Genomic DNA, 15,538 nt, shown 5'->3' with positions numbered 1-15,538 from the left:
ATCCAAATGACCCAGACCTCAGGTTTTTCATTTGGGACCTTCTCCCCCATGCAGAAATGCCTATATGGAATGCCTCTGGAATGACCCAGGTGTGTAGTGTCCACAGGGCTGCTTCTGCTGTGACTGTCCCTGTTCCTGGGTGATGTTCTTGGATCCCAGCAGGCTCTCCATGCTGCTCCATAGAATGAGCTATAGGGGAAATGTTCCTCAAACACATCTTGCAATGGAAATAACCTCCCTTGGGTTGGGTTCCTCAAACTTTCTTTGCCTCAGAACCTTCAGAACCCAGCCCAGGGACCTCACTGGGGTTCTCCCACCTTGTGCCCAGTTCCCAACATGCTCTGAGTGGGAGGACCACAGAATTGTGTGGAATTGTGCATGGATAGAGGAATTGTGAGGGACTGGTTGTGTCAGCTGAAGGCTCTTCTGGGATTCATCCTGGAGTCCTGGATGAGTTGGTGGGGTTATGGCAGGGCCTCTCTGGATCTACCAAAGGCCTGGGGGGCCCTGGGAGGTCACTCCTCACTGGGAGCTGGCAGTGTCATTCCTGTGCACTGCATGGGGGGACAGCCCAGGAAGGTGTACCTTCATTTGGGGGATTTTCTGGTTCCCCAGAAAAGAAGGAGAAGAGCAGGGCAGGAATGTTGCTCAGGATTGGAGGGAGCAATGTACAACTGCATGTGCACTTGGAAGAGCAGAACTCTCTGAAATTAAATCCCACTGCCACGATGGCCACTAAATGGATGTGTCAAAGCCATTTCATCCCCCCTAAAACCCCTCACAGAGACCTCCCTTAGCAGAGAGCAGGTGTGTCCCAGGATAGACTGCACCAGCATCTCCCTTCTGCTCCTCCATCCCTAATAAATCCCTCAATATTTTGTATTTTCCTTCCCCATTCCAGCATTAGAAGCAGAGCCCCATCCTGTGCCTCAGTGCTTCCTGATCCATGGATAAAGTGGGGAAAAAAAAAGCAAAAAAAGAACCAAGAAATCGTTACGAGCACTATTAAGCATGGCATAAACCAGAAAAATTAGTGCAGAGCTTTTATCCCCCATTGTTTATTGGGCTCAGCGATAAAACCCAACATGCTTTAGAGAACTCTTTCACAAAATGTTCCGATCTCTCACTCCTATACTAGAGCACAAAGGAATAAATAAATAAATTTAATTCTCCTTGTCAAATGAGCAAGATCGTGGCTGGAAATCCAGCTGCTGGTGCTGCACCTACACAATATTAATCATTTTGGAGGTGATTGTGGGGTTTTTCAGGGGAGTGGCTACTAATGTTGGAATGTTCCAAGAGCCTCTGCTGGGATTTGGTGTGATTTAGGCATCTGACATCTTAACCAAAAGGATAAAAATAATTCCCCAAAACTGACATTTAGAGTTCAGCAAGAGGAATGTTGTTGCTCACCAGAGGGAATGAGAAAAAGCCAAGTCTGCTCACGGATGGGGAATGCCATGGGGGACGCCTAGGCACCCCGAGTGTGGGGATAGGCGATCCCCATCCCTGCCTGCCTTTGGGGTCCCATCAGGATCCAGCATTTTAGAAGTAGGGCAATCCTCAGGCCCCTGCCAAGGAGAGGACCCCATAAGCACCTCGGCACCGTCATTAGCGCCCTGCACGTGGGAAAGGGGGGATCGATCCATCCTCTCCATAGGGAACGGGACCCCCATGGGAAGGCAATCCCAATACACCCGGTGTATGGGTAGAGGGGACCCCACAAGCCCCCTGAGCCATGGGAAGGGGGATCGCACGCTGCCCTGCACATCAGACACGTGGGAACGCCCCTTAGGGCCCCGCACGTGGGAAAGGGGGATCGAGCCACCCTCTCCATGGGGAACGGGACCCCACCTCCGAGCCCGGGTGGGGCCCACCCGGCGGCATAGCCTCCTTAAGAGCCAGCCCGCGCCAGGGGCGTGGCCCGCGGTGACGTTGCCCCGCGTCGCTGCCCGCGCGCCGCCGTGACGTCAGGCGGCCGCGCGGCCCCTGGGCCCCTCACGCCCCGCGGGCCCAGCCCCGGCCCCGCGATGCCGCGGGTCTACATCGGCCGCCTCAGTTACCAGGCCCGGGAGCGCGACGTGGAGCGCTTCTTCAAGGGCTACGGCAAGATCCTCGAGGTGGATCTCAAGAACGGGTGAGCGCGGGCTCGGCCCGGCTGCCGCGAGGGGAGGGCCCGGGCGCCTGAGGCTCTCGGAGGGGCCGCGGGGAAAGAGGCCGCCCGGGCGCTCTGGGCAGTGGTGGGGGCAGGACGGCTGGGTCGCCTCCTTTGGGTGCGATGAGAGGGACAGGAAGCTTGAGCTCCCCCTTGGTGGGGGATGCGAAGCCTGGTCCTTTATTGGGGCGGCATGTTGGTTTCTCTCTTTTAGGAGGTGGGCAGGATTCTTGAACTTCCCCTGCAGGAGGGACAGGGCGGCTGGGTCCGCCCTTTCTGCGGGGGAGAGTATGGCTGGGCTTTTATTGGGAGAGGGCAGTCTGCTTGGTTCCTTTTTTTGGAGGGACGGAACGTTTGGGGTTTTCTTTTTTTTTTATGAGGGAGGGAGCAGGAGGTCTGGGCCCCTACTGGAGGAGGGACAGGATGCGTTGGTTCCCCCTTTTGTGGAGGGAGGCAGGGCGCCCGGGTTCCCCATTTTGGGGAGGGTGACAGGTTGCCTGGGATCTCCGTGGGAGGGGGTAGCAAGACACCTGGGCTCGCCCCTTGGGGAAGCAGGATGCTCGGGTTCCCTTTAGGGATGGGGAGCAGGATGCCTGGGTTCCCCTTCTTGTCAAGGGGGGACATGACGTCTGGGCCTTTGTTGGGGGTGCAGAATGGCTGGGGCTCTGTCGGGGGGATGTGGATGCCTAGACTCTCCTTTGGGTGGGGTGAGGGAGGCTGGACAGTTGGGTTCCCCTTTTTTAAGAGTGGATGCAGGATACCTGGGCTCCCCCTCTGGGGAGGGCTTGGATGGGTGGGCTTCTCCTTTTTTGGAAGGCAGGACACCTGGGATTCTGTGACAGCTGGGGGTAGGACAGCTGAGTCTCACTTCAGTTCTTAGGGCAGCTCATCTGTGTTTTGCCCTGCCTTCTGCAGGGAGGGGGTGTCATCCTGCGGGCCCCCCCAGGCCCCTCTGCACCCCAGGGCAAGCACTGCAGGGTGAGCCAGGCATAACCTCCCCAAAAAGAACCTCCCATTGTGTTGGGTTTGGGGGGGCAGAGCTGCTCCCAGAGCCCTCAGGCTGTCTGGGGGTGTGTTCTGCCCCCCCACACACACCCCAAACCTGCCATACCTCTGTGTTCTTACCTGTGCTGTTCCAGTAGCTGTGCCCTCACTGCAGCTCCAAGGGTTGGATCCTGCTCCACCAGGGCTTGGCCAAGACATTCAAGTGTGGATTTTTGAAGAAAAAGCAAATTGCCATTTTTGGTGGGGTTTTCCCCAACACCCAAAGCCTCATGAGTGCCTTTGCTTTTTCCAAGAAACTCAGCTTGAAGCCTTCCTTAGAAAGGTTGAATGGAATATGGATTTATCATTATATAGCTAGGAGAGGCAGGTATTAATTACAGTGGAGAAGAGGAATTTTTTGTACAAGTTACTCCTTGAGCATTAAAGTGAAAGAGGCTCATTAAGTTTTAATGCTGCTTGTGCTGGCAGGTGGACATTTAACAGGTTTATAATATGAATAAAATCCATTGTTAAAGCAAAAAAGTGTTCATGTGTCAGTGTTTTAACCCACACAGCCTGAGGAGTTGTTGAAGATTAGCTGAAATACCTGAGGCTGCTGTTTTCCAGTCCTGCTGTGTATCCTTGGAAATGTTGGGAGGGGGGGGTGGGGGGGGGCAGTTTTCCTGTTGCTGAGTAAGCCCCAAATTCAATATTTCTGCTTCATATGTGTTGGAGATGGGGGGGAAGGGAAGCCAACTAAGCTTTCTTAACAGATGTGGAACTGTTGTTATGTGGCTGATGTGGTAAAGGGACTTGTCTTTCTGCTTTTAAGTCAATTTAATTGTTTTTTTCTAGTTTTATATTCTGAAGTCTTTTGACAGGGTTGAAGTTAAATTCTTTGTCAAAAATGGAACTTGAGCAATCAGGTTTTGTGTCTGTGCTTGGGAAGCCCTGGGCTGAGCTGTGCTCTCCTGAGCCTTCCTCCATGGCTTATTTCTGGTATTGCTTAGGAAACAATTCAAACTTCCTGCATGGTGTTTGACTGGAGAGATTCTTGCAGTTGTTTCTGGAAATCTGGGGGTTCTCCTTGGTGGATCCTCCACTGGGTGTTCCAGCAGCTAAACTGGAATGCTGGAGCAAGACAATGGAATGCAAATTGATACCACAGAGCTCTAAAAGCTTAGCTGCTGCTCACTACTTGTAATTTGAGCTTGAAATTCAATGGCTTAAAGCAATTACTACCTGAGGGGAAGACAGGGAAATGAAAATGTGGGTCATATAGGATTCTCCATTTCAAATTGCAGTTTTTAATTGTGTGCTCTTAGTTTTCACATTCAACACCTGCAGGACAGAAGGATGTGGATTGAGGAACACAGATCAAAGCTTCAGACTTTCATCCTTCCATCTACCTCTGTTCCAAATCAGTGTTTGCTTTCCAAAGAGAAGTGGTTTGAGTGGGAGGGGACCTTAAAGCCCATCCTGCTCTACCCCCTGCCATGAACAGGGACCCCTTCCGCTGTCCCAGGTTGCTCCAAGCCCCATCCAGGCTGGCCTTGGGCACTTCCAGGGATAATGAAGGCCATCTCTAACATCATGGTCAGACTCCCTGATCTTGGAGGGCTTTTCCAATCTGAACAGTTCTGTGATTCTGTGTTTATTTATTAATTTTGGTGTGTGGGGTAGTGCTCACTTTTAGTGGGGAGGGGTTTAACTTCTACCTTTAAAAAGATAGATGACACCCTTGATTTCATCAAAGAGTATGCCATGATAGTAATCTTTTGCTAACATCAATGAATTCAGCCCTTACACTCTCACATGATTTATCATGTTGTTGATGAAGAATGACTTTAGGTTCAATTCAGCGAATCAGCAGATGTGTTTTCATGCCTTCCTATTTCTCTCCCTGTTTTTGGAAGGGTTTTCATTTTTTAGGTTTTTTTCAAGGCTCAAAGCCTTGAACCTTCAGGTATGCTCAGGAGGCTCATCTGTAAGACAGCATGCACAGGGCTCTGCAGAAGCCCATGAGATGCTTTTGAGCACAAATATCTCAGGTTCAGTTCTTTCCCAGTGATCCCTTTTCCCTCCCTGTCGCTAGGTATGGCTTTGTGGAGTTCGATGATCTGCGAGATGCTGACGATGCTGTTTATGAGCTGAATGGGAAAGATCTGTGTGGGGAGAGAGTGATCGTGGAGCATGCCCGGGGCCCACGCCGGGACAGCAGTTACGGTTCTGGACGCAGTAAGCACTTGTGCATTTGTATCCATGGCTTATTTTAAATAAAACATTGGTTTACTCTTTTATAAAAGTAATATAAAAGGAAAGCAATCCAAATTTGTGACTAGTGTTCTGTAACTGTAAATGTAATTGTTGATCTGAATATTTATTAATTTGTTTGTTGTATTAAACTCTTTTAATTGATACATTAATAAACACAGTTTCTTGTACCATTTTCATTATTATCATTTTGTTTAACTATTTGAATGGTTTATTTGCAATGTGATGTTTAACATAGATTTAACAAAGACCTCAATGTTTTAATTGAAAGAGTCCTTTGAGGCTAAGATGACTGCTTGTTCCATTTGCTGACCTTGGGGTACCTTTCCATGAGTGGCTCTTTGACCTTTGTGGCCCATGGCTGTCCAAAAAAAAAAAGAAGCCATGTGACGACCTCAAGCTTTTCCCATTAGACCTGGGTGGTGAGGATCCCAAGGGTTAGAAACATATGAGATTAATCTGAAATAGGTGCCTGAAAAGCTTTATTCATGTCAGATATTCAGAAAGCTTTAAAGTAATGTAAATAACATTAATCAACTGGCTTTATTCAGTTTCTTCTTTCAAACTGTTTTAAAAATAATATTAAATATAATCACATGTTAATTCTAGCATAATTATAGTTCTGTGCCTTGTTTAATTATGAGCTTGTAGTAAAACTGTTTTAATGCTTTGGGTCTTTGCAAGGTGTTACATAAAGGGGGGTGGATTTAGCCCTGATGGGGGGTCCATGGTGTCTTTGGGAACACCTGGGGCAGAGCAGTTCCGTCGGGGCAGAGAGCGACGCTCCATTTCCCTGGCTGAAGTTCTGCTGTCTGCTTGTCACCTCCTAAAGGTGGATATGGTTATAGAAGAAGCGGAAGAGATAAGTACGGTCCCCCGACCCGTACAGAATACAGATTGATTGTGGAAAATTTGTCAAGCCGCTGCAGTTGGCAGGATCTGAAGGTATGGGGCCCCTTTCCTTACCCTCTCTCTGTTACGGAGCACAAAGGGTGAAAGACATCTTCAGCAAGGCAAAGTGATGTGCTGCTCTGCTTTGCTCCAGCTGAGCAACTCCATGGGGAGTAGATTTTGGAAGTAACACACACCTTAATACAGGACTATGTTTGCGTATATGAAACCATTCATGAGAGGTTGGGAGTTGCAACTGCAGAACTGGTGGCACTGGACAGTGGGAGAATAATTTTATCCTTAGCACCAGCTAACATCACATACAGGTGTGTTTTATCTTCTCTTAAGCCCTGTCAAAACAGACTCAAATCATGCCAGGGGAAGGATTCACTAGAGATGAAGGAGTTTGCCCTTGTCAGTTTGGATTTAACCCATCAACTTGTAAGGTGCTAGAGCTGTTTGAAACAACAGCATTGTTCCTGCAAATTCTCTGTTAGGATTTTCCACATCATCTGAAGCTGTTTTAAGGAGAGTTTCAGGGTAAGGATGTTTCCAGAATGAGTAATCATGAAAAATCTCTGCCAGAAACTTATTTTTGACGTCCAAAGGAGTGGCAGGTGATTCTAACAGTGGAGGTGTTGAGTGACACTGTGGAGCCCACAGTGCCTCTGAGTACTCTGGAGGTGACGTGTTGGCTTGTGATTATCCACATCATGGATTCCGGGAGCAGGATTTCAATAGTGGATGCAAAAAGATTAGTGCTTCCTTATCAAACTGAGCAGCAATGGTTAAACCCACTTGTTCTTACTGGAACACTTTCTCTTATGGTTCTCTTTTAAGGGTGTGTAAAATTTGTTCTAAACAAACTTTGACGTAGTAGAAACTGGTCTGTAAGTGAATTTTACACTAGTTCGGGTACGTACAGAGATGCTTCCAGTGTCTTTGTTGTTAATGCTTCACACTATCAATAGCTTGTCTTTGCTTCTGTATTAAAATCCTAAGTAGAGCATGGCATGATTAATCCTCCAGTGGATGCATTACGGCTTTTTTGGGAATAGCTTTCATTTCAGTGTACTTAAAATGGGAGTAGCTGGGTTGAAAACAAACCAGAGCTCTGTGCCCTGTTTCTGCTGCAGCCAGTTTCCACAGGGGCTGAAAGATGCCCTGGCCTGGCAAAGGCCCTGTTCTGCCTTGCTCAAAGCAGGGCAGAACAGACCCCTGATAAACCGTCTAAAGGGAGGTTTAGGAATTGAAACGGAGAAGCCAGGAAGCATGAAGTGGGAAAAAGAATTGAGCTTGGAGTTCTGTGGGGGTTTTTTCCAGCAGAACGAGCTCTATGTTGACAAGGCAGAGGATGAAGGGAGGTCTGCTTCTCTGTGGGCTTCTTGCCTCTTCATATTCAATCTTTATCACCTTTCCTAATTATTTCTGAAAACATGATTTGGAGAGCAAGCATTTTACTTCTTTAATCACTTCTATAATTTGAAACTTAAGAGCCCAGAGCATATTTGATCTAAGACTTGAAGTGGGAGATCTTAAATTATAATTTGTGTCAAAGCTATCAACCTGGTTCTAATCACACCAACTCTGTGAAGTCATAGTGTGTTATTTGGCACTACAGATGCTGTTTGGGTCAAACACTTGCTGACGTCCCTGTGAATAGAAGATACTCAGGGAGCATCATGTCAGAAGTGAGCAGGGTCAGCTGGAAGCCTGGCTCTGGATTCAAGGCGATGGTGATTCTGTCCTCTTCCTTTAGGATTATATGCGTCAGGCAGGGGAAGTGACATATGCAGATGCACACAAAGGAAGGAAAAATGAAGGTGTGATTGAGTTCAAATCCTATTCTGACATGAAAAGAGCCCTTGAAAAGCTGGATGGGACAGAAGTAAATGGCAGAAGAATTAGATTGATGGAAGACAGACCTGGATCGAGACGGCGCCGCTCTTACTCCAGAAGCCGAAGCCATTCAAGGTATGTCTGCAACGTATCTCAGGCTGCAGTTACGGAACACAGAGCGGCTTGAGACTTTTGGGTTCCAAAACACTGGAAATGTTTGGAGTTCTCAACGGGTCTAGTTTTTTGAGCATGTATTAATATCCAGGGCAAATGAGGGCTGTGTTCTGAGGTGTCTCTCTTGGTGGATGTGTGGACCTGCTCCCTGAACACCTGTCACTGTTCTTCCCTGATAACTCAGCCCTTGTTCTTTGTGGGAGCAGCTGCGTGGCCGGTGGAGCCATGCTCATGGAATGAAACAGAAGGTGCTTCTAACACTTCAGCTCTGAACACTGTGTTCTGCTCCAAGCACCAGGACTAACAGTTCTTTCTCATCTTAGAAACCTCCACCTGTTCCCTGTTTCTAAGAGATTTGTTGCTTTCCTTGACTGACCAAGAGCTGCTTCAGCAGCACCAAGTGTGCTCCCCTTTCCATTCTAGAGTAGAACTTGTTGCAAGAAAACTCAGGCAAATCTTTACTGTTACTAGAAAAACTTGCTTATGAAATCAAAATCTGAAGTCAAAGCTTTATGTCAGTGTCTCACCATATTCAAACTGTGATTTGATTGGGAAAGTGATTATCCCTTAAATAAACTGGCATCTTTTCTTTCAGATTACTACCTTACTCGCAGCCAGACATGGCAGCAGGGATGAAAGGGGGGAGAGGGTGCTCCAAGTTTGTAACTGTATTGTCTAGCTCTGAACATTTGGCTGCTGAAAGGTGCTTTAGCCCTGTGGGGTTCTGCCCAGAGGGGTCACAAGCTCCCTATGGACACGTGCTAACGTGAAGGTGGTTCCTTGTGTTGCAGGTCTCGCTCTCGAAGCAGACACTCCCATAAGAGCAGGAGCCGCAGTGCCAGTAGCAGCCGCTCCAAGAGCAGATCCAGATCCAGGTATGTCTTTGTCTTGGCAGAGCTGGGGGCTCCCACTTCAGTGAGAAGCATCATGTTAAATTTGCAGCAGGAACACTTTGTTTTTCTTTTCCCTCCCATTCTCTGCACGCTCTGTTCAAACCCTTGCCGCACTAAAGCTGAGCTGTCTGTTGCTTTTGCACTTCCAGGTCTGTGTCCCGTTCCAGAAGCAAGAGCCGTAGTCGAAGCAAGAGCCGTAGCAGAGGCCAGAAAGAGAAAAGCAGGACTCCAAGTAAAGAGGATAAAAGTAGGAGCCGCAGCAGGAGTGCAGAGAAATCCCGAAACAAAAGCAAGGATAAATCTGAGGGCATTCTCCATAACAGCAATGAGAAAGCCAAGAGCAGGAGCCACAGCAAGGAAAAGAGCAGGAGCAGGAGTGGGAGTAAGGAGAGGGGAGAGGCGAAGGAGAGCATGAGGAGCAGAAGCAAGGAGAAGAGTAGAAGCAAAGACAGGGAGAAGAGCATTAGCAAGGGTAGAAGCAGGAGCAAAAGCAGGGATGAGAGTAGGAGCAGGAGCCACAGCAAGGATAAAAGGAAAAGTAGGAAAAGGAGCAGGGATGATAGCAGAAGTAGAAGCCGGAGCCACAGCAAGAGTGAGAAAAGCAAGAGGCGCAGCAAGCGAGACAGCAAAGGCAGCAGCAAGAAGAGAAGAAAGGACAGCCACGAGCGGTCCAGGTCAGGCTCCAAAGAAAAGGAGCAGCTCAAATCTGAGTCGGACAAGAAGGAGGTGAAAGGCGAGGGGGAGGATGCAGTGTCCCGCTCCAGGTCTAGATCCATTTCCAAGTTCAAACCAAATATCAAATCAGATTCTCGTTCCAGGTCTAAATCTGATTCAAAGCCAAGGTCCCGGTCCAAGTCCAGGTCTAGGTCTGCCTCTCGGTCACACTCACGGTCACGGTCAAGGTCCCGCTCCAGATCCTAACCTTGCTGCAACGCCACTTGGAATGGTTGGAAAAGTCTTTTGTACATGTTTAGTAGCTGTAACCAAGTGATTGAAGTAGAAACCCTGTCGATGCTGTGTATTTTTAACAACCTGATGGTCTGTCTGTCATTAACTGCAGCGCTCTCTCCCTGCAGCGCTCTCTGGTGTGAGGCTGCTCCATTCATTTTCTATCCAATAGAAAGGTTCTCTTTACATACAGCTCTTCCTCAAGCCCCCAGATTGCCCTGTTTTCCAAGGAGAGCCTTGCAGGGAATGAGCCCAGGGAATGAGCACTGCGCCCTGGTGGGTTTATGGAATTGCAGTGATGACTGATAGGTAGGTATGATGGATTCAACAGATTTTGCCCTCGATTGATGCCCTTTGATGTCTGCCATTTAGTGGAAGTGCTAAGTCTTAAGTTTCATACTACTTTTGTTCCATATTTTTTGGACTTACAAAGTTGTGAATAGCACAGTCAAAAGGAAAAAAAAATAGAGGTACTTGCAGTAATCTATAGGGAAAAGAACTATAGTTCCATATTCTGGTATTGTGACAATATCCTTGTTTTATATTAAATTTTTTTATTTTATTTTTCCCTGTCTTGCAAAGTACAGTGATCCCCGTTTCCATGAAATTTGAATAAAGACTATTTTTGCTTGATGACATTTGGTTATGTGGCGCTGTGTTGTGATTGTCAGCATTTTCTATTGATCAAGGTAAGCCTGAATTTGTAGAGAGTCACTCACAGAAAAAAGGTTCCTAATTCAGAAAGTCACGTCACATTCAGTGTAGGCACAACACTTGAATACAGTCCAGATAAAGAACTTATTTCTCCAGGATATTTTTCAGGAGTTTTTCCTCCTACTGAAACACCTGTGCTTGAGAAGAGCCTTCATAAAAGAAAAAGCTCAGGATGTGCTTCTGGGCTTGGAAGCACAGAGGGTGGTGGTGGCGGCTGTTCTGTGGTATGTCCCCAGCATCCCTGGAGACCTTGGGAGATGGGGGGGGAACTTCTGGCAAGAGTTTTGTAGGTGTGTAGGTGTTCCTGAATAATATCCCAAATTTAGGCTTGGGCCATTTGCAAATTGCTCAGACTGAACTTCCCACAAGCTCTTCTCCTGCACAATCGGCTTTGAATGAAGAAGTGACATCCCCAGCACCTGTTCTGCCTGCAAGCAACATTCTGAAAAACAGAAGGCAAAATGTATTTTGTGAGTTCCTGGTCTGGAACAAAAAGGTTAGTTACAGCTTCCCCTAAAACTGTCCTTTAGCCAATTCCAAACTGCTCACAACTTGATGGCAGCGGCTCTCCAGCAAGAGTCACTTCATAGGTGCAGTAATTCCATATAATTTGATCATTTGAAACTTGTCCTGCCATATTAAAAAGATGAAGAGGTAATAGATCATCAGAGTTGCTTGCAACACAAAATATCTCCCCACACTTTGAGAGGGGTCAGGGCTCAGCAAGTGGCTCAGACTTTATCAAATGTCATACATATTACCATGGCAGCATTAGAAATCTCTGTGGAAGTGATATCTTCAGAAGAAAAAGGCTTTCCCAGCTATACATATATTTAGTGCTTTAACATCTTATACTGTCAAAATGACATTTTTAATCCTTTTTGCTGCTTAATACAGAAGGAAACCAGCCAAGGCAAGATGTTTGCTAGTAAGGGATAATTAACTGAAAAATAATTTTAAGAAAATCTGCAAATTATACAGTCTAGGTAAAGACTAAAAAGTGACTCCAGTTTCTGCTGTCTGGTAACTCCATTCCAAGTGACCAAGCCAGATTTTAGTGAGCCCTTTGGGAAAAGCATCTATTCCTTAAATACCTGAGGACAGACCTCCCACATACCTAAAGGAGGTATGTGGGAAACTTGTCTGAGGTGGAGGTTGTGCAGTAAGAAGAGAGAAAGCCAAAAATCCTTCATGCGTGAGTATCTGGAGCCATGGCGGTTCCTGGGTGTGCAGTGCAGGGTTTGGACACGCCACACATTGCAGGAGCACCTGTGCTTTACTGCCCAGAGCAGGGACAGACCTTGGGATGAGCTCATCCTCCCCAGCCACTACATGTGTGGGTTGGAGTGTTGGAGCAGGAATTCCCAGGGAATGGACTTTCTGAGACATCTTAAGTGCTGATAATTGGTGCGCCCCCAGAACAGTGATTCCATGGGCAGGGCCAGGCACGTGCCTCAGCTGGGCGCTGCTGCATCATTTAATGTTCATTTCTGTCTCACAAATGTCACTGAGTGAGTCTCACACATTAATTCTGCATTGAACTGTAGGGTTTGCATCAAAACCTCCAACTTGTGTGGCCCCCTGGTGTGGGCACTTTGCCTTTCTCAGCCTGGAGTCTTGATCTGAAACTGCAGAGATCTGCTTGGCAGCAGGTGTGAAACCAGGGCAATGGTAATAATATAAAATATTAACTGTAATACTTATATTGCATACCCAGAGAAGAAGATTAGTGGAATGTCTATTGCAATAATTCCACAATATTCCCAAGTAAGATTTCTGTGTGAATAATTATATACAAAGTGAGGACTCAGCTTTAGGCTGGAAGTACCTACCCAAAATGCACTGAAAAACAGCCCCAAATCTGATCTAGGCTTGGGGTAACTGTCTTATGGGGCACCTTGGAGGTGAGTTCTGAGGAGGGAAGGCAGGAATGCACGTGGTGGGCACCGTGTAGGTTCTGGCAAAACAATCAGTAGAGCAGGGAGATAAAAGGGCAAGAAGCTCCAAACTAGGAATCTCTCAACAAAACTTACAACAATTAAAATCAAATTAAGAGTCTAAATAAATATGGATGGTTCAATTACTTGCAAATCTTTTTGGCTCCAACAGCCCTGTAAACCTGGACCCACTGAATACTTCAACACTGGCTGCAAGCATCTGCAGGATTTGAGTTTTAACTGGAACTTACAGATGAGGTAAGAAATGTACTTGCTTTCTGACTAGATTTAAAGATTCTAAAGGGTATTTTATGTGCCTCACTTGAAGAATGAAGAGAATATTGTGATGTGTAGTTCAAATGAGCCATTGCAAATCTCATGTATTATTTTCCCGAAATCCCATTCCATTTAAGCTGTCACAGCTTGGGGCCTGCTTCTGCTCTTGGCAGAAACCCCCGACGCGTCATTAAAAAATCCTACCCCCACCTCTTTTATTGTTCCAAAATTCAAATACAAAGGAAAATAACAGTCCCAGATGAGAAGACAAACAAGTTTAACAAATGCAGAGAAGACGGGGCAATATCCTCTGTTACTCCTGGAGGGGGAGGCAGCGGGACACCATGGTCACGATTTGCTGGATTAACAGCTCCCATCCCAAACCTCCGCTGCCCAAATCCCGTCAGCCGTGAACGTGCCCCAACGCCCACGGCCGTGCCCAGGCTTCACCCAGCCGGCTCAGGGAGCGGGGCTGTGCCCCTCACACCCATATGTTCCGTGCCAGTGCCCCCGGTGCCCCACGTCTGTCCCGTCCCAGCGCCAGCCCTACCCCCGTTCATTCCCATCCTACGCTTGCATGTCCCAGTGCCATCCCTACCCCCAGTGCATTTGCATCGCACTGCCAGCTCTGTCCTAGGTCCTCCCCGTACCCAGTGCCCCATACCCAGTGCCCCCTATCCCAGTACCACACACCCAATTCCCCACATCCCAGTACCCCATATCCAGTACCGCCCCGCTCCCGGTCCCCGTCCCCAGCCAGCGCCGCCTCCCCCGGGCCGGGGCCGCGCATGCGTTCGGGGGCCCGCGGGGCTCGCAGCGCTGCCTGGGCTCCATCGCGAGGCCCCGGAGCGGCGGCGGCGGCGGGGCCGGGCCGGGCCAGGCTGGGCCGGCGGTGAGTGAGGGAGGGCGGGGGTCGGGGCCGGGCGGAGGCGCCGCCATCTTGGGGGGCTGGGGGGCCGGGAGTGCAAATGGCGCCGCTGGGCCGGGGCTGCTGGGGCCCCGCGGGACCCAAAGTGCTTTTAAACCCCCAAAAGGGGCAAACCCACCGCAAACCCGCCGATGGACGCCGGCAGAACGCGGGCTTAAATTCTTTGCACGGTCACAAAGTATTTACAGTTTCTGAGGTGGTGGTTGCCGAATTTTGACCCAAGAAGTTGAGGAGAAAATCGGGGTTATCCCGCCTGGGCGCCGCTCCGGTGAAACTCCTCGGGACTGTGACAACTCAAAAATATTAACAAACATATAAATACAGTGCAGTAAAAACAGTTCTTGGAGACCTCCCGAAAACCAGAAAGATTTAAGTTTGAAAACAGATTTTACATGACGGAAAAAACCAAAAAAACATCAAACTTTCTGGCAGCAAATTCAAAGTGCAGAAGTAATGGAATGGGGATTTTGGGAGGGGAAGTCCGCGCTGAATAAAGAGAGGGATAAATACAATAATTCAGAAGTATCGATCGGCTGCGGGTAGGGGTCGGTGTGGGACAGCCTGAGTGATGTTTGGTGTCAGGAGAAAGAGATTAGGACAGTTTTATGGGCTCTTGGTGCTGCAAGGAATCGGATTAGATTTATACTATGAAAACATTTAATTTAATTCAATTACTGCCCAGATAAGTTTTTAAAAATAGCCTGTAACTGGAATTAAGGGATAAAGAGCTCTGATATTTTGTGCCAAGTTGCAACAGACCTTTTAGGTCTGTATTTTATTATATAGTAAAACAGAAGTGAAAAGGAGGGAAAACGGACTTGGTGCTTCAAACTTTCCTTCCCTACACAGCAATTAAGAGCAGTCTGATGTGGTCTAATCAGCGTTTTGCTTCCTCAGTTTATGATCTATAATCTACTCAGATTATATGTTTTTGAGGATGGGAACAGTCTTTTCCTGAGTGAGTATTCCTGCTTGGCCGTGGGAGATAAGTAATAATGATTAATAGAAGTCCCCAGGGTAGTCTGCTGGATTGCAGTCCTACAAAGTAATTACAGATGCAATTAAAACAGAGGATGTTTTTGGCCTCTGTGCACTGGTTTTGCCCTAAAATTGATTGCACCTTATATTGCAAGTAATCCCATTAAAGCTGAACGTGTGTGAAATGAATTGTAATTCCCAGTGAGTGCGGGGGTGGAATCAGAGCCCAGTTTGAGCTGCTGAGGACAGCTGGGTACAACTGCTGGGCAGGTTGTGCAGGGCCAGCTCCGTTTGTCTTGGCCAGAGGTGATTTACTCTGTCTTCAGGGTTTCAGTGCCATAATGAGCAAGTTGCTGGAGAGTGAGTGGGTACACAGCCAGATGTACTCTGCAGAGCATTGCTGCCCCACTGACTCCTCAGGACCCAGGGTGTGTTGTCCTTCCATCAGCCGTGCTGTTTGTCAGCAATTTTATCACCAGTTCTTTGTTTACGGAACTTTTAAGTCTTCGCACTGATTTTTAGAAGTAGCATTGTGAATTTATTTGAA

General features: G+C 47.8%; 2 protein-coding genes and 1 long non-coding RNA gene across 4 annotated transcripts in view; 2 read left to right on the top strand and 1 right to left on the bottom strand.

Annotated features, from left to right (window-relative positions):
- Window positions 1-1,947: 1,947 nt before the first annotated feature.
- On the top strand, window positions 1,948-10,794 carry SRSF4 (serine and arginine rich splicing factor 4). The gene is made up of 6 exons (XM_071453366.1): window positions 1,948-2,137; window positions 5,235-5,377; window positions 6,246-6,358; window positions 8,064-8,278; window positions 9,109-9,192; window positions 9,360-10,794. The coding sequence occupies exons 1-6, from the start codon at window positions 2,031-2,033 to the stop codon at window positions 10,129-10,131; spliced, it is 1,434 nt and encodes a 477-aa protein (XP_071309467.1). The 5' UTR covers window positions 1,948-2,030; the 3' UTR covers window positions 10,132-10,794.
- LOC139603007 (uncharacterized) lies at window positions 10,482-14,325 on the bottom strand. Its single transcript, XR_011683539.1, has 2 exons — window positions 14,200-14,325; window positions 10,482-11,314 (listed from the first exon to the last, which is right to left on the bottom strand). It is a non-coding gene; the product is annotated as an uncharacterized lncRNA (long non-coding RNA).
- Window positions 13,872-15,538, top strand: part of LOC139603003 (lethal(3)malignant brain tumor-like protein 3) — a 42,985-nt gene continuing 41,318 nt past the window's right edge. For both annotated transcript variants that reach the window (XM_071453363.1, XM_071453359.1), the window contains exon 1: window positions 13,872-13,977. The gene's annotated coding sequence lies outside the window, so the exon portion shown is untranslated. The remainder of the gene's footprint in view (window positions 13,978-15,538) is intronic.

The sequence above is a fragment of the Agelaius tricolor genome, unplaced genomic scaffold (assembly GCF_023055355.1).
Source record: "Agelaius tricolor isolate 1412-34295 unplaced genomic scaffold, bAgeTri1.0.p SCAF_36, whole genome shotgun sequence".
Classification (NCBI taxonomy): Eukaryota; Metazoa; Chordata; class Aves; order Passeriformes; family Icteridae; genus Agelaius; species Agelaius tricolor.
The sequence above is the reverse complement of the archived record's forward strand: the minus strand, read 5'-3'. Positions and strand labels throughout refer to the sequence as shown.